This window comes from Eublepharis macularius, chromosome 9, assembly GCF_028583425.1.
Source record: "Eublepharis macularius isolate TG4126 chromosome 9, MPM_Emac_v1.0, whole genome shotgun sequence".
Lineage (NCBI taxonomy): Eukaryota > Metazoa > Chordata > Lepidosauria > Squamata > Eublepharidae > Eublepharis > Eublepharis macularius.
Genome location: NC_072798.1, coordinates 18,577,166 through 18,595,739, shown reverse-complemented (window position 1 = coordinate 18,595,739; position 18,574 = coordinate 18,577,166). Strand labels below are relative to the sequence as shown.

The following is an 18,574-nucleotide window of genomic DNA, read 5'->3' as shown; positions in this document are numbered from 1 at the left end:
CAGTCATATGGGTCAATCAGACTTTTCCTATTACCACTACTGGAAGAGATCCAACAGCTTCTTTTCTGCAACAGATAGCCTGTGTGGTGTGTATAAAAAGGATATAATAGCAAGGCTGTAACAACTGCAAGAGGAAGTGAACTCTCTGTGAATTTGCTGGCTAAGATTTAAAGAAACACATTTTTTTCTATCAAGGCGAATGTCCAAAATGTAATGCTGATATAATCCAAGACAATTTTGTAAAATATTTTAAAAAACCAGAGATATACTGGTGAAACTTGACAGTTGCCTACATGAATTTGTCAAAAACGTGCTGCTCAGCCAAAGTTCAGAATAGCAAAGCTCAAGACCTCAGTCTTGGTGTTAGCGGTCAGACTTGCTTCCACAAGGCTTATGAAAATGGTTATGGCATAAGCCCCTTCTCTAACTGTGCTTTGAGCTCTAACACAACTGCCCAAGCAGGCAGAAACATGGAAGCCAGATCCCAGCTGGGAGATGGGACGTGCAAGCAGGGAGAATGACAATCGAGGCCAGCTCACCCCCTCTCTTGCCCCAGAAGTGCGCTAAGGATCCTGATACAATAGGGCTTTCCCAGAGTTCCTGAATTAATCAATAAAACATACCATGTCTATCTCCCCTTATCTACTTTCATATTCTTAGGCGACTCCGGCAGCTGATAACCTCACCCATGCAGTTTGTGGATCGTCAATCATTACTGATAACTTTAGTTCTGCCCGGAAAGACCTAACCAAACCCTCCAAGTTCACTGTCACACCCCGGAGACAGTTTACCGGTTCACTGTCCCACTTCGGAGACAGTTCGCCAGCTCTTCATCTTGCTCTGGAGACAACTTCTCAATCCTTTGTCCCACCTTGGGAACAACCATTGAGCCTTTGTTCTTGGGGAAGAAGATGCAATCTTGCCCCTGGGTAGGATCCACATTATAATTGGACTGCCCCTCTGCCATGGCTGTGTGCATGCTCTTGGATCCAGCATCTACCCTTGAACTTCCGTTTGAGCTCTTTCACCTTGATGCGCAGGTCGCTCAATATCACCTGATCCCTTAAACTCTATCTGACTTTCATTGCTTTCCAATTAGCTCTGTGTGTTATGTATGTTTTGTGTGTGGTTGACCCTTGTTATTTTCAATAAAAAATCCCCTTTTTGGTTGAAACTTCTGTCTGGTCATTGAAAGAGTTCTCTAGCCAAGACAATCCTCATATACATTGGTGGAGATCCCTAAATTACTCCCTCTTGCTGCTCTCCTTGCACACTAATTCCCCCAAATGGCAAGAAGACCTTCCCTTTGGGTAACGTAGGTGGATTGTAATGCTTGCCTTCAATATGAAGGGAAAGTTTATTTATTTAGAAAAGTTTTTATGTTGCCTCTCCATGGAATCTGCTCAAGGCAGCTTACAAAATAAAACACAAAAAGTTATTAACTAAAATCCAGAATTTTACAAAATCCAGCCACAGCCTCAAAACATAGACCACGAGAAACTTAAAGTAACCATTTTCATACTAAACGCCTATTATAAAAAGACGTTAAAAGCTCAATCTCTTAATTAAAAGCCTGGGTGAATTAATGCATTCTGGACTGGTGCGTAAAAAAGAGCAAAGTAGGTCCTAGGCGAGTTTGAAGAAGAAGGGCACTCCATAAGGTGCTACTACTGAGAAAACCCTGTTACAACACAATCTTAACTTCTTTGATTTTAATCTGAGCCAGAGAAGAGCTCCATCCTTGGCTCCACCCTTATACTTCCCCAACCGTCCGTTCTTACCACAGGCATGCCAAGTAAGGGGGCTGTGGGGCACAATGACACTTCCCTCCCTCCTTCACTATTGAAGCATACTAGATGGGATTTGGTAGGGTCCAGCTATTACGAACAATTTTAGAACGCTCAGAAAAAAGTCCACTTTTCCCTGTGGGTTCCTCCAACACCATTTATTAACTGCCAGTCTTTTTGAAATGAATAAAACAGAAGGCCAGCCTTTAGATATATCTGAAGAAGTGAGTTCAGATTCACGAAAGCCCATACTGGAATAAACTCGGCTAGTCTTTAAGGTGTTACTGGATTTCTGCTTTCTTTTGCTTCAAATTACTAATTCAGATACCTTTCTGGAATTACCTTTGAACTAAGACTGGGAAAGTTTGCCAATCACCCAGCCCCAAACTGGGAAGCAAATATTTATGTCCCCACTCAGTAAATGCTGACAAAGCAGACTTAGGTGACTGTAAACATTTGCCAATCACCACCATATGTGAGACTTTGAACTCATAAAATTTGTCAAGGATTGCCCACATTAAGCAAATTTCTGCACGCAATTTCTGCACTCCTTACACTGAAAATAAGAACCAAATAGAGTAGCAATGCCAGCAATCCCAGCTCTTTAAATTAATAAGTTTTCTTGCTTCATAATAGGGAGCATCTTATCCAGGGCAAAACAGAATGTCAGTTTTTATGATCCTCAAATTGATTCCGCGTGACACAGTAACCTAGCCCAGTCATTCACATGGTGATCTCGAGGGCAGTGCCCCAGCTAAGCAATTTCATTTGCTAGAGTAGGCAAAACATCTTGCAGGAAATGAACTACATCTGGGTGAAGCTCCAACTTTTTAAGTGGAAAGGGTCAATTCACAGTTTATTTTTGCGGCATGTATAACTGGTGTTTTTTTCATAGCGAACACAGGGAAATGCAAAGAGAAGAGAGACACCGCTAGGCACTTAGGGACAGGTGACAGATGCACACCAGACAAATGTGACTGTAGCTCCCTGGCTTATATCTGCTCAATGTTTATAGATGTGTGTCCTCCCATCATACTGGGCCTCATTCACTGACATGAAAAAATGGATGAACACACAGCAAAGGGAACAGCGGCGTGACTGAGAAGTGTGAAGTACTTCTAAGGGGAAGCTAGGAAGGAAAAGCTATTCGTTGAGATTATATCATCTGTCTTAACTGTATATTTAAAGTTTCGGGGAGAAGGACATCCAACGACTCTATGATTCCTCAAGCCTTCAAACAATCAGGCTGGTTTAGTGTCAGTTAACTTTATTTCCCTCCATCAATCGGTATAGTTGTAAATGTTTTCTTCCTGTTTTGTATGTAGATGGGAATCTCTTTAAATTAATAAAAAAGAAGAGAGGGCCAGTGTGGTATAGCACTGAGAGCGCTGGACTAGAACGAGGGCGTTCATTTCAAACTGCCCCCCCCCCCCGGCCATGAAATTTCCTTGGGTGATTTTGGGTTAGTCAGCCTCAGAAAGACTGTAAAAGGAGGAGGGGAGAATCTGAGGTGAAACATGAGGAAAACAGCAAGAAATATAAAGGGGAAAAACAAGATTCAAATGTGTGAGCACTCTCAAAATCAAAATACGGCATTTCTTTTATGCCTATGATTTATTCTATTATGCTACACTCATTATGACTGAATGTATTTTTGTCCTCAAAAGCAGATTGAAGAAAGTATGACGGCAGGCCCCCACTTGTGTTCTGTGTTGGCCAAGACAGATCTTAGCTACTGGTAGCACATCAAGGCTGAAGGAAAAATTGCTATAGAGATGGGAGGTGGGGAAAGATACGGAAGTTGCCAAGGCAACCCTAAATGCAGTCACTCCTGTGGCCAGGGGATTGTTTCTGTCAACAGAAATGGGTTGCCGGGGAAACTGTAAAACCATGGGCTGGGGGATCCTGATGGGCCACACCCCAACAGACACTGGGACATTGGGGTACACGAGTGCCCAAAGCCTACCTGCTAGAAGGGAGGAAGAGAAGATGAAGTGAACTTTGAACTTTCTTTCCCTCCCCATGCGAGATCTCAGCTGAGAATAAGAGATCTTGGCAGGGAGAGCCAGAGTGGTGAGGTAGTTAAGAGTTTCGGCCTAGGATCTGGGAGACCCAGGTTCAAATCCCTACTCTGCCATGGAAGTTTGGTGGGTGACCTTGGGCCAGTCACACACTGTCACTGTAACACTGTAAACAGAGTTGGGTTTCCACGAGGGAGAAAGGCAGGGGATTAATGAAGTAAATAAACAGAACCACAGGACAGCTAGAGCAGCAAAATCTCACCCAGCAGGCAGTAAACATCACAAAATGACAAACACGCATTAAAATTCAAAAGTAAATAACCAAGACAAAAATTGCCCAGAACGTATTGTGCTCGGTCTTCTTAACATCCTGGAGCAATTGAGCCAGTGAACTTTTCAGAGAGAGCATTCCCTAACAAGCTGCCACAGAAGAGAAAACTGTGCTTCTGTGAGAACAAAAAGTGTATCCGACAGCAATGGTCTTTGGTGAAGTGCCTCTCCCAATGATCTCAGCCTTTTGTTGAAAGAATTTTTTCCCACTTTTGTATATAAAACTGGGCTTCTGCATAAGGTTGCTATGATAGGTGTCCTCCCTCTGGCACCCCCATGTTGCCTGCTACTGCTCCAAGCAGGTGCAGAAGAAAATTTATTTTGAAAAAATTGGCATCAGAGGCACTATGATGTCACTTTGAAGGACGTCAGGTAGCTCTAGGAATTGCTGGGAACTATGATTTTACTGTATGGTATTCCTAGACATCCTGTCCTCAAGCTCCCACTGGTTGCCAGACATGCCAACTATGGCAACCCTACTTCTTCAAAACCCCATAATATCATGCAAATGCCCAATCTGAAGTGATTGTCCTACAGCAATTCATGATGGGATTATACATTCCCTTCATTCATTGATGCTATATTGCAACTCTTACTTTATTTTAATTGAATTTTTATACCGCCCATCTCCCGAAGGACTCAGGGAGCCAGTGAACTTTTCAGAGAGAGAATTCCCTAACAAGCTGCCACAGAAAACTGTGCTTCTGTGAGAACAGTGAGTACAGAAGACACAAAAGAAAACGCTCTCTTAATGATAACATCTTTTCTTTGCAGTTCTGATTTTAAAATCACAAACTAGTCATCCGCCTGGGTTAAAAACTGTGTCATATGATTTATTGATGTTACAAAAGATGATCAACATATTCTCTTTGATGAGTCATGAAATTATGACTTTTTGTAGGGTTTCACCACTTCTAATTGTGTCACTCACCACATAACTGTGAAATGTGTAGAATGAGTGAGTGGTTTATTAACAAAATTTGAAGAATCAATTTACAAATTAAGAGAAACAAGAGGCCTTCTACCTCAAAGCATTACTGCCTTCTGTTAGGTGGGCTCAGTTTTAACAACAAATGGGAAAAAGAGATTGGGTAGGTAATGACTGTGGCTGGGAAACAATTTTCACTACAGGCCTGGCTAATGCCATTTGTATCAAACAAGAAAGAATATTATCATGATTATATTTATGGGATTATGCAGCAATTGCTTCTTGAAACAACAAGGCAGGCAGCAAGAAAAGAAAAGTAAATGGAGCCACGGCAAGACACAAATATCAGGTCAGTCAAAAGGCAGCTACTATGAACAGCAAAGGGGCATTAAAGGTAAAAAAGAGTAACTAAATTTACTCTGCCATATATTCTTTGAGGACCAGTCTGACACTTTTCCACCTGCATGACCTTGGCTGCTTGAAAAAAGAGGAGTTGCTTTCCCCCTCCAAGCCCTTCTTGCAAAAACTTCCAAGAGGAAACTGAGTATACGCCAACACACTGGAGTATACGGGACTTCGATTGTTCCAGCAATTCTTATCTTCTTACATAAAACAAACAAGCAAAGAATGTGAATTTCCAAGCACTGGAGTTCTGCCTTTGCCTTACCTTAATCTCATCACATTGGAAAAGATGAAGATCTGCTTTGCTCTGGGCTGGCTCTTTACATACTAAGGCAAGGATGGAGTCGTAGCTGCATGAGTTCATTACCGCTTGGCAGTGCTGAATGGTGCTCAGGGGAAAATTCTCCAATTCATTCTGCAGGGAGATTTGGGATGCACAGGGGAGGGGGCGGGGAGAGAAGAGAGGAAATCCTTCAATTACTAGTTAACGTCACTCCATCAAAGCCTCAACGCACTGATGCTCAAGAAGCTCAGCAGGGATTATACTCATTAAATGAGTTCACAAAACACTATAGGAAATCCTAGCATTAAAAAATAATTTTTTTTTCCATAATGACTTTTCTCTTCCCTCTTTGGAAAATATGGCAGTCGCATGAAGGGCCTGTGTACCTTGGATTCCAAGTCCACCAGGCTGACAGCTTTGTCATCCACTTGGAGAATCATATCTTGAGTCCACACTTTGCCTTTGGCATCGAGCAGTTTCAGCTTCCTTATCCCATCGTCTACCGTGATCATGGCCTCTTTCCGATCCAAAACAAAAGTGGTCAGGTGCTGGCAGATGAAAACAGATTTTAAAGACATCATTGTAAAAGGGAGAACAGAGAGCATTTATTAGGGTGGTTTTTAAAAAAGAAAGATCACTTCTCAAAGAAAGATGTACCCAACGGGACAAATAAAGCACCATACTTTTTAATGCATGTTCTGTATTTTAACTCTTACTCACTTCTCAGCCTGGAATTACGCTGCTGAAGAGACTAAATACATAAACGGGATCCATAAATGTTCAAATATTTTGAGATGTAAAGAACAGCTAAGCCATCTGAGAATGCAATCAATATATAATAAGATAGAGAAAATTAATTTCTAGGCGTGATCGATTCTTCTTTTAAAAAGGGGAATATGGCTGTTACCGAAAGAAGCAAGTTGGCTAAGAACGGAGCTACAGGTTAAAGGGCAGAATCAACATAGAGGGAGGGAGAAGATCCAACGATTCACTTTATTCTATTTGCTGCCACAACTCCCAAACTATTTTTACCTGCTTGGGGGGGAGAAAGAGTATGCTGGTAGGGGTGGGGTGGGGGGAACAATTATTAGCAGGAGAATAGCACGAAGGAAAGCAGTTAAACATACCCTCTTTCCACTGCCTCTCCCTTTAAATCACAGCACCTGCGGCTGCATTCTGCTAAACAGCTGGACATATAATCACAATGCCATGTGGGCTCAACCCTAGGGAAGCTTCTCAAGGAGCAAATTCCACAGATGGGAGAGAACGATGGCAAAGGTTCTGGAGCTGTTTGCCACGTACCATTTCTCAGATACTGGGACCTCCTCAACAGGACCTCCATGCCGGGCTTTAAAGGCCAAAAGAAATACGGCACACTTAATTCTGTGTGCAAACTAGTTTAGTTTCTACCAGGGCTTTTTTTCTGGGAAAAGAGGTGGCGGAACGCAGTGGGTTGCCCTCAGACAAAATGGTCACATGGCTGGTGGCCCCGCCCCCTGATCTCCAGACAGAGGGGAGTTTAGATTGCCCTCTGCGTCGCATGGCGCGGAGGTCAATCTAAACTCCCCTCTGTCTGGAGATCAGGGGTCCGGGCCATCAGCCATGTGACCATTTTCAAGACGTTCCGGAACTCCGTTCCCCCGCGTTCCCCCTGAAAAAAAGCCCTGGTTTCTACCCTGTTCTGATTACAAGTAACTTTTTTAAAAGTCGGTTTGCCATCCTCCAGGTCTTGCCTGGAGATCTTCTGGAATTACAACGGCTCTCCGGGCCATAGAGATCAGCTCCCTTGGAGAAAAATGACTTCTCCAGGCTCCACCCCCACATCTCTAGGAATTTTCCAACCCAAATGGACAACCCTATTTAAAAACGCCCTGTTGTTGTTGGGGTAGACATTTAGGACAAAGTGGAATGCCAACAGCTCCTAATGAATGCCCCAATAGCACCTTTCCTTTGCTTTTCGTCAGCTTTAGCTGCTTTATTTCTTGATCACATGTATTAAAGCAAAGGCCTAAGGAAATTGAGTGGATCACTGTTTGGGCAAACGAGGCCAAAGTGTATTCTAATAGGATGATAGTCTGAAAAACTATGGAAAAACTTGGAACATTTCACTCCGATCAGAGAGGGAAAGCTTCCAGATGTTCAGTTCTGCTGCTGTCATTATTACTGAGGAGGGCTGACACCTGGGGTGCTAAATGCAGCGCAATGAGTACAGAGGTACCCAACCTTGTCGAGCCTGTGGGCACTTCTGGAATTTCGAGAACAAGCAGAGAGTGTGCGTGCGCGCACGCGCGCACACACACACACACACACACACACACACACACACAAAGGATGCCTTGGGAGCTGCACAAAATGTTGTGCAGTTCCAAGCCAAGCATTTTCTCATGCAGGATGGCTGCTCTTTCCGAACGGGAGCTCCCTGAAGACACAAAGGTAATGCCTATCGGGTCTTCTGAAATACCTTCTGCTCCAGTTAGATGGGAAACAAGACAGGACAGGAGTTCTGCTTCAATGAAGAAGTAGGCAGGCACCAGGAAACACATTAGAGAGCCCCACGTGATGAATGAGTGAATCAGCGTTTAACTGCCAGTTTGTTGAAACGAACAACGAACGTTTCTTACCTCCACATGGTACTGTGACGTTTCGGAGATGCTGCTGACGCTATCACGTGCATAATTCTTTCTTTGCTCTGGTTTAAAAGACAAGCAAGATTTACTCATCTTTACATTTTACTGTTTGCATCGTGTTTACTCATACTGCCATTTATTCTGTGGCGACCATCCTTCAAACAGATCTTTAAACACACAAGCCTGGTGCAGACATCATGGCCAAACCACCGTTTGATCCTCAGGAACATGCAGTGGGGTCCCTTGCCTCCTCCTTAGTTTGTAACAACTCTTGTTTTTAAATTTGTCATTTGTAGTTATCCTTATGTCCTCCCATTCTGCCATCATGCAACTCAAGGCAATGTATATACAGCTCTGAGAATATCTGAAATCCAGACACTGACCAAACCTAAGCCTGCTTAGCTTAGGTTTCTGCAGTACATGCCTTCATGTGCTTCCATCCTCTGGAAGCTACTCTTAACTATCAAGTTTTAACTCCCAAACTGCAAGCAGAAATCCGCGTCTGGTTAGGGTCAACTACAGTTTACCCAACCCCGATGACATAAGAAGCGACTGTTGCTGCACACCAGATTAGAGAAACAGAACTGGCAAGAACGAAGGAAAGACAGAACCCACAGAACATTTCTGAGGGCTTGGCTATGATGTCTCAACCAGCCCAATGAGAGCAGGGGAGAACCACAGCAATGAAAAATCTGCAGCAGTTATATCTGATTATGTTGTGATCTTCAACTAACAGCACTATACTTTCCACCAGTACAGAGAAGCCTCTTATATAATATTGCTCACTCCTGAATGCCCCCTCTTATAAAATGGTGGTAGCTACCATGAAACCAGCAAGGGAAACCAAGCCTGGCCTAGCAATGTGCAGGTTTGGGTCACTGCTGGCTAGCTGCTACTTTGCCTTACTCTCAGCTGGGGCAGGGTGGAGAAACCAGGAAGGCACCATTGAATGACGCTCTTGGAGTGATGGCTTCCCCTTGGCATACAGAGCCTTCTCTTGGCATGAGAGAAGGCGCATTTGCTGCTGAAGGCAGGCTGCTACTGGGCTCCAAGGCCAGCTGGGAATGGGGAGAGGAAGCTCTTACACTTTCCTCTTAGACTTGGCTGTCCAGATGGTGCATGAATTGCAGAGGTATGGAAAGGATCATGGGAAAGACCCTTAGGTAGAAAGAAAGCTACCTCCAGTAAAGAGCTTCAGGGCCTTTGCTGCTAAAACCCTGTGGAGTCTTAGCGAAGGAAGGAAGGAAGGAAGGAAGGAAGGAAGGAAGGAAGGAAGGAAGGAAGGAAGGAAGGAAGGAAGGAAGGAAGGAAGGAAGGAAGGAAGGAAGGAAGGAAGGAAGGGAGAGTGTCCAAGTGGCACCTATAAGACTAACAAAATTTGTGGTAGGATATGAGCTTTTGTGAGTCACAGATACCAAGAGAGACAGAGAAAAGCAATATTCTCAGCCTCCTTGCTCACATAAAAGTAAAATCGAGGTTACTAACAGGATCATAATATGCGGCATCCTTGATTGCGGCTTTTAGAAAACACAGTTCAAGAACACGACAGACTGTTCTATACAAATGGGCTATTTGCAGACATAACCCCGCAAATTATTTTGAGACAGAAACATCTAAATATAGCTCTCTGTACAAAACCCATTATCACTACCGGCACTTAAAGAAAGCTGGCACACAACTTCAAGCCAACAGCTATACTAAAGGAAGTCGGAAAAGAATTTGCCGCATTGCTTTACATTCAGACGATAATGCAAGGTGCCCCGAATGTGTGTAAAACATCATTTGGAGTCAAAATCATACATCTATACCAAAAGGATTCCCAAATGTACAATCAGGACGCAGCCTCTTTAGAGAAGGCTACTTATCTATTTCTCCCCCTGAGATGGTGGGCTATCTTCAGTTGTGTCTTTCAAATCTCCATCTTCCCAGACTGCAATGTGTAATTTTACCATACGATAATGTGGAAAAGGTTACAGAAGTCATTACCGGCTAGATCTGAAAATAAAGGAAAAAAGCTCGGAGGAGTACTGTCTTGTTACAAGTTGCCATGGGTCATACCCACAGTTGCTATGACCACGCAAACAAGATAATGTGGATTGTCTGGCAGGTTAACATCAAGAATGTTTACACTTGATGTTCATGCAAGGGCACAGAGGAACTTAGCTGACACAGTATGTGATCATTGGTGTAGGCTGTAAATTTGGTTGCGCAAAAGAACTACTGTGCATTGTTGATACGACACTATATGCTGGTGGCATGGAACCACAAGCAATTCAACTGGGATGATTTCTGGACAGGAGGTCCTATATATCTAACAATTCATGTAGGTTTCATATCAGTCTGACAGGATTTAGCATAAGCAACCTATTAACTAGGGATTCCTAGACCTCTCAGAGAGACCTACATTTCCCATTATTTCATGGGCAGAAGTAATGGCTGTTGGACCAGTTCCTCTAAGGATTTCATATGATCCCCAGATTGCATCCCAGGAGCTTCACAAGGTCAGACCTTGCTTAGCTTTAGTCACAGAAGTGAATTATTTTATTTTAAACCATTCTTCGGATAGTTGAGAGATGAGCAGATCTAAGGAAATGCCTGAGCAAATTCAGTGATTGCTTTTATAAAGTGATCAACATTCAACAGATCTTGCAAATGAGAGGAAATCTAATCATTTAAAAAAATTGACAAGACCATACGTTCTAAAATATAAAATCTAATTTGCTATTGTTTCTTCAGAAGCACTGAAAATACATCAGAGAGTAATATGAAAACAGCTTGAGAATGACACCCAAAGCAAAGCACAGCAGGAAGATGGTCACACCAAATAACTCCTCACAGATAACCTCACACATTTTTCACCATCCATAAAAAGAACCACTTGTTTTGGCTTAATAGATAGAGTTCCCAGGTCCCTATACCTTCTCGGCGGGAGGAGGGGTCCTGGGACTTACCCTGTGAAGTCTCCTTCCGCACATGCCTCCTGGAGAGGTAAGATGACATCACTTCCAGGAAGTGACATCCTATCAGCCACTGATGTGCTCCTGCACTTTCCAAGGGACTAATTCTGGCCCATTTGAGGCCAGAATTGCCCCCATCGACGCTAGGTAGAACACTCATGGCCGGTGTGATGTTACTACCTGGAAGTGATGTCATTACACCTCTCCAGGATCATGCTTTCCCATGTTGCCTGCCAGTGGCAGGCGATGGCCGGGGGCAGAAGGGTTGCCACCTCTTGCCGATCAGCAGTGATCAGTGAGCAACCGAGTGAACCCCTTGGAGATTGCCTGCCACCGGTGCGCAACTGGTAAGCCTATTCATAGAAAACATTGTTCCGTAAGGAATGGGCTGTAAACTTTCCCTCATAATCTTAAAGGAAGCCAAGCATTTCATCAGAAGCCAGAGAAATATACAATGTTGGGGACACAGAGACACAAATCTCTCCTCCTCATTTCACTATGAGAACCACCACACACTAGTCACTACCAGAATAAGACACTTTGGGCGCTCACGGAGAGAGAACTTGTGGACCACAGAGAAGGCCGAAGTTACAAGTGATTTTAAAACTCCTGTGTGTGTGTGTGTGTGTGTGTGTACTTTTGTTTTCCTGAGAGTTCTCCATTACTGCTCCTAACAGCTGGGCCTTTTACAATTTGAGCCTAGGCAAGCCCACCCGTCATTACCAGGGAGAACGAGATACACGGCTGCTGTTTCAGCTTCAGTGCTGTCTCAGTTATTATGCCTAGTGCCAGATGTAGCGCAGAAGTTGCCTTGGGCTTTCACGGTTTAACTAAGAATTCCTGGCTATTTTTCTTTTTTTAATATTCACTCCCTTGGGGGAGTTATGATGAAACATGGGATTTCAGGAGACTGGATTACATGCTGGCATTGTGCCCTGTACATCAGTATAATGAGAACCTCAGTAGAAAAATCAAGATCTTAATAAGACCGAGAAGGCTCTCCCCTGTGCCAGTTCGTATTTCTGCTTGTCCAGTTTTAGTTGAGCCCAAGGGCAGGGCTACAGGTGGCCAAATCATCCAGACAGGGCTAGGGTGGTCATCAGAACCGTTCCCATCACCTCTAAAGAGCCATCTCTGGTGCAGTGATAGTATGTTAACACTCCCCACCACCACCTTCTACCCAATACCATTCACATGAAAACATTTTATTAGGCAGAAGGGGAAGATTAACAACAAAAAAAAGGGGGGGGGTGTTCCTATGTCTCAGATTCCCCACAAGGATGCTTAGAACCCAGGCTCAGAAACTCATGACCTAATCCTCAACAAATCCCAGACACAGGGTCAACCTGGCTCCTAGAAATGTCACCTGGTATTTTTAGCAATTATTTTATTTTCGCATCTCTTGGCAACTCTCAGTGGAAGTACAAAGCATATTTATCATTTTGCATCAAAATGTATTAGTGTTCGCCAAAAAATAAATGCCTATGAAGTTCTCGCCGTTATTTGTTTATATGTAAGCTTGGCATCACCCTATTCAGTGGTGGTGGATTAAATAATTTCTTAATCAGTAGCTTCTTTAAGGGCTCCAATATTCAATTACATGGAGCTTTTAAAAGCAATAATTGAATTATGAGAAAGGGAGAAGTTGTTAGATTACGGTTAGAAGCAGTGGTAATGGCAGTGTTACACTTATATATAGAAAAGAGTCCAGTAGCACCTTTAAGACTAACCAACTTTACTGTAGCATAAGCTTTCGAGAATCACAGTTTTCTTCGTCAGATGCATCAGATGAAGAGAACTGTGATTCTCAAAAGCTTATGCTACAGTAAAGTTGGTTAGTCTTAAAGGTGCTACTGGATTCTTTTCTATTTTGCTACTACAGACTAACACGGCTAACTCCTCTGGATCTATGACACTTATATATCTAATCTTGAACAATGGCCCCCAAATGTGGATTTTTTAAAAAAAATAGCATTCTGGGGCTATGTACAGATGGGGAAGTTTTCTGCCAATCAAAGAAAAACATCTGAAAAGCTGAAGTTTTTTGTACCCCTGCCTTGGAAAAGCAGTCTGCTATGAGCAGACCTTGCAATTCCCAGTGAAGCATGTTGACTGATATCTTATTAGATGACAGTTGGCATTAGGAAGGAGATTTCAAAAAACATGATGAGACAAACGGTGAGAATGAGGAAGGGGCAATGGGTGGAGAGATGAGGGAGATGGAGGAGGCAGGAGCAGGGGAGGGGATGGGGAAAGGGATGGAACGGTAGGAATGGCAACACTTAAAACTGAATGGGGAATATGGAGAGGCCTCTCCCAACTCAACACTGCATCAGCAGGTGGGTGGTGGCAAGAAGCTTTTAGGCCGGAAGCATGGGCGGTGATCTTCCAGCTTCAACCTTCCATTCCCTTGCCTCAGACACCCTGCTGTTTGGGGATCTGGCCAGCAGGAGGAATGGGGAAGAAGAAGCCGCCGATGGAGGAGAGGGAGAGATGAAATTTCCCTCCCTCGCAAATCTACCAGTAAAACGACTCGAAACTGTGGAAGACATTGGGATTAGGCTTTGTGATGGGAATAAAAAGAAAATGGGGTCATTAAAATACAAAACCCCGAAGGCTGAAAAATGAGTCCAGCTCCTAAATCTCTTTGCTGGTTCCTGGAACCAAAGAAAGGTGTCAAGGCCTCCCTTAAGCAACCATGGCCAAATCCACACTTACCGGCATAGCGCTAAACAGTCGGAATGATAGCATCTTCCTGGCACTTTTTCTGACATCATTGCACCATGAGATCGGCATCGTGGCGCAATGACATCATAAAATGCGCCAGAAAGACACTATCATTCCGACTGTTTAGCGCTATGCTGGTAAGTGTAGATTTGGCCACTATTTATCACTGTCATGGAAGCATGGGCCATTAATAGGGCTACCGACCTGTGGGAGCTTGGGGAGAAGGGAGTACGGCAAGGCATCGGGTGGCGCTGAGGTATCTCTTCAATAAAACAGAGATGTTCCTCCAGGCCTATGAGAGTGGTTGAAGAGCTGACAAACTATCTTGCTGGTCCCTTGCCTGTTTTGTTCTGCTCCACTCTCTAATGAGATCTGTTGTGCCTACCCAGAATTATATGTATTGATCTTTTATTGTTTTATGATTTAAAACTGTAATTTATTGTGTATATATATGTGTGTGTGTTTTGAAATTGTGCTTTTATGATGTTGTGATCTGCCCTAAAGATGGAAATATATCCAACAAATAAATAAATAAATACACAATTCACTTTGCTTCCGTTGTTCCACACAGCAGCCGCAGGAGACCAGGGTCTGGGTTTGGGATGCCTCCCGCTATAGTTGGAGACGGTGTCCCCTAGCCTTACAGAAGAATCTTCATCATTACGCATTAAAACAGACTCCCTCTAAATTTATTATTAACTCATTGTTGAAGGCTTAAGGGGAGGGGAAGGTAGAGGGAAAGCACAAATTATTCATGGAAATGACTTCTGTTTTTGCAGTCTGATTGAGAGATCAGAGGGCAATACAGATGGTGAAATGCCAGAACACAGTGGACTTCACAAGCCAGATACACCCCGAGGAACAGACAACAGGGTGTACCGGAGTAAACCTAATGCTAATTTGTTCATTATGCTGAAGAGTCACTGCAAAGGTCCTTTGATCATTTAAAAAGATTGACAATATTTTCGCTTTTGCAGCATATTCCTTATATATGTTTTTGAATGCACACACGCACACGCATGCACAGGGCAGCCCGTTCTTCTGCCTTTCGGTACCTTGCTTGTTTTTTTGCTTGGATGATGATCTGAAGAAATAAAATCCATCTGCTCCTGACAAAATAAGGGAATAAAAAAATAGCCAAGTCTAGTTCAATCCAACACTGATTAATTATTTCGATTCTGACAGGGCAGTAGCCACGAGTGCCTGGCTTTCAATGAAAAATTGGATGCTGCATAGCAATAAAGGCAAAGGCAGGGGGACGGGACACATTTCTCCATATGGAAAGCGCGAGGCCTTTTGTGAGGGATAACTTACTTGTTGCAGATAAATAAACCCTGGTTTGCCGCTAAATATAAACTCAACCGGGAACTATGGCCAACTATAGTCCCCTGACAATACATTTTCTACATTTACATTTTTCGGTGCCCACTGAAAATATTTTAGATGCATCCCCAAAATGTAATGCGAGAAATGAACCTTGAGACTACCATTCTAAATTTCACTGGTAAAACAGAAGTCCAATCACAGTAACAAGAACTTGAAGAACAGGGCCCAAGGTTGCACCTGAGGAGACAGTCTGAACACAGCTACCACTATCACACACAACTAGTAGTAGGAACTGGAAAGCAAGGAATACAGGCTGGGAAAACAACCAAGGGACTGAGCTCAAAGCTAGGTTTATTCTGAACTGAAAGTTCCTTACAGCCACACAAGGAACTAAGATGCCAAACTAAGTATGCTGGTGAATGCGTGGATGCCACACGATCACCCCTGCCATTTTAAAGCATTTTTAAATGCTGCAAGGGCCTGATTCTGATTGGGCTTTCAGCGTGGCACTCTTCCCCCCTGCACCTTTTAAAGTGCCAAACAGCTGTAGGGTGCGCACATGCATACACACAGAGCTGTTTTGGCACTTTAAAAGGCATGAGCTGCAGGGGAAGGAGCTCCATGCCTCCCTTGCAGCATTTTATAAACTCTGTAAAATGGTGGCAGCGATTGCACAGTGGCCACACATTCACCGTTATCTTTAGTTTGGCTCAGAGAGAGCAAAACTGCCCTATTCTGCAGCTTCTAGTGACTCACCAGAAGTAATCCTGTAAGGGATGCACAGGTCCAATCCACTCTTATCTCAGAGGCTGCTCTGGTCGCAACAGCAGCACTAACTACGGTGGCCACCGCCATCGCTCTTGCACTGTAGCGCCATCACTGCAAGTGGCCAGAAGGTGGTATTGCACGATAGTTCTCTAAGGATCAAGAGGCCGATATACTTCTGCCTAGCCCCGTAAAGAAGTTTTCTGATCTGCTCAGGCACAGACTAAGTTACTTTTGGGTTTCCTGTCCTGTTTGGCTTGTTTCCAAGCCACAAGGCCATGTACCTAGGTTTCCTCTTACACACCCAGACTGAGCCAAGGCTACCTAGCAATTTGTGGGTGGATCCCTTAACATTCAGATGTTTTGTCCAAGGGCTGCTATAGCATAGCGGTAAAGTGGCTGGGCACTGAACCAGTGCTATGCACCATAACCATAAACTCTGCAGGTGGCATTGGATAAGCCAATCCTCCCAGCCCCACCTCTCCAGCTGTATTGTGGGGATAATAAGAACACTGACTTTGTTTATTGCTCTGAGTGTGGTACTAATTTGTCCAGAAGGGCGGTATATAAGCATACTGTTGTTGATGTTTGTTGTCATTTACGGGAAATATATCAGTGAAACAAACAGTGTCTATGCAGTAAATAGTATCTGCCACATAGTATGGAACCAACACACATCAGATCTTCACACCTGTTTTCAGCAGGGCTCCCAATTTCTCGTTCCTTGGGCAATTAACTTCCTGCCTCTTACCCTGTAACTAGCATTCACAAACATAGTCCTTGCAAGCATTCCTCCCCACTGACAATCTATCGCCAGGTCAGCCTGTGGATACCCCAATTTACCAGAACCCCACAGTTCAACATGCTGGGCCTAAAACCAAGCTCCGATTTTACTCTAAAATCACACCCAGGAGTATGCTGCAATCAAAGGCTACCCAATGATTAAATCTCAAGAACCCAATTAATAGTCTACAAGCATCACCACGACAGCTTTCAAAGCACCAGCAATTCATTTGTTTCACTAGCTGACAAATCGCCATTACTGTAAATCTTGGGAACAAACAAGGCATTGATTTATGATCTGTTTTTTATGTTTACAGTGCCCTCTTAACAGATCCTATCAGAGCACCTAATCCTATCCCATAATGGATGTAAAGATGTAATAATGAGGATCCTTAACCATTCTTTATGGTTGCATGTTAATACTGGAAAAGGTAGCTCACTTTGCTCAGTTCCAACGTTGGGACTGGAAATTGGCAGATCCTATTCAAAGGCAAAACCAGCTATAAGATAAGAGGGTCTTATCAGCAGGCCTTTCTCAGCAACAAGGACCAGAGTTTGGGGCAGAGATTATTGTTGTTGTTGTTGTTATTATTATTTTGCAAAGAGGAGTTCTGACTCATGCGTGCCATCAACTATGATCTGAAGTGGTGCAGCCCAAACCCAAGCTTACCATGTTGCTAGAACAATTCTAACTCAGCCTTCCCGCAAAGTCAGTTGCTAACTGCTACCCCTGCGCACCATACTTTGATGCTGAACACGAAGGCCACGATATGACAGCTGCCTGCTACCTCTTGTTCTCTTTTTTGTGCTTTTACTGACAATGTAACACAAAAGGTAACAAGTCAAACCATTATTCTGTCTGCATGTGCAGCCATCTCTGCACAGTCCGAACAGGCTACCAATTGTGTGTGTGCATAAAAAACCACACAGACAAACTCTTTGATAAGCTATGACCATGAAGAAGATTTTAATCAAAGGTTACCGCCTTCTTCCATGCAGCATTCTGAACTCAGTTCTCAAGTGGACAGAATTTCTTTAAAAGGTGACATTTAAGTTGGATCCAGTGCAAATTTTCCACTTCTGCTAGAACATTTATACAAACAGAAACACATAAAAAAGAGCATGGTATCCACTTGTCTCATGTTGAACTTATTGTATCCCCACTTGCATTTATGCTTGCACAAGACTTTGTGCCAACAACGTCCAGGCACTATCATATATAGGGCGGAAAGCACTGGGTGCTACATAAGATCTTGTGCAAGTAGAGCTGCGCTAAACCTATCTGTGTTTCTTTTTGCTCATCACTGGATCCAAGCCATTGGATGCTGGGTTTAGAATATGTGCTTTAATAGCATCTATTTATTTCAATGCCTAGCACCTCTGTGTTCCTAAGACTTGGAACAGATAACAATAGGGGTGTACAATTAGTAATATGTTTGTGTGTTAACACATATGTATGTATGTATGCATTTGCCTACAAGTGCACACAAAAAGGCAAACTAATGGCCTGTGGATATGAAAAAAATCACTGATCCTCCAAACTAGTCTTATAAGCTCCACCTGTGTTTCGCTTCATAGATTGTCTGCTATGATGTTACAAAGGATTACTCAACTAAAGAACAAAGCAAAATCCAACTT

The 18,574-nt window shown here is 43.4% G+C and overlaps 1 protein-coding gene across 3 annotated transcripts in view; it reads right to left on the bottom strand.

Moving 5' to 3' along the window:
* Positions 1–18,574, bottom strand: part of EPS8 (epidermal growth factor receptor pathway substrate 8) — a 176,593-nt gene that overhangs the window by 54,400 nt on the left and 103,619 nt on the right. For all 3 annotated transcript variants that reach the window (XM_054988159.1, XM_054988162.1, XM_054988160.1), the window contains exons 4-6: positions 8,373–8,440; positions 6,138–6,299; positions 5,734–5,883 (exon numbers count right to left, since the gene is read on the bottom strand). In XM_054988159.1, the coding sequence (XP_054844134.1) occupies positions 5,734–5,883; positions 6,138–6,299; positions 8,373–8,440 (380 nt within the window). The remainder of the gene's footprint in view (positions 1–5,733; positions 5,884–6,137; positions 6,300–8,372; positions 8,441–18,574) is intronic.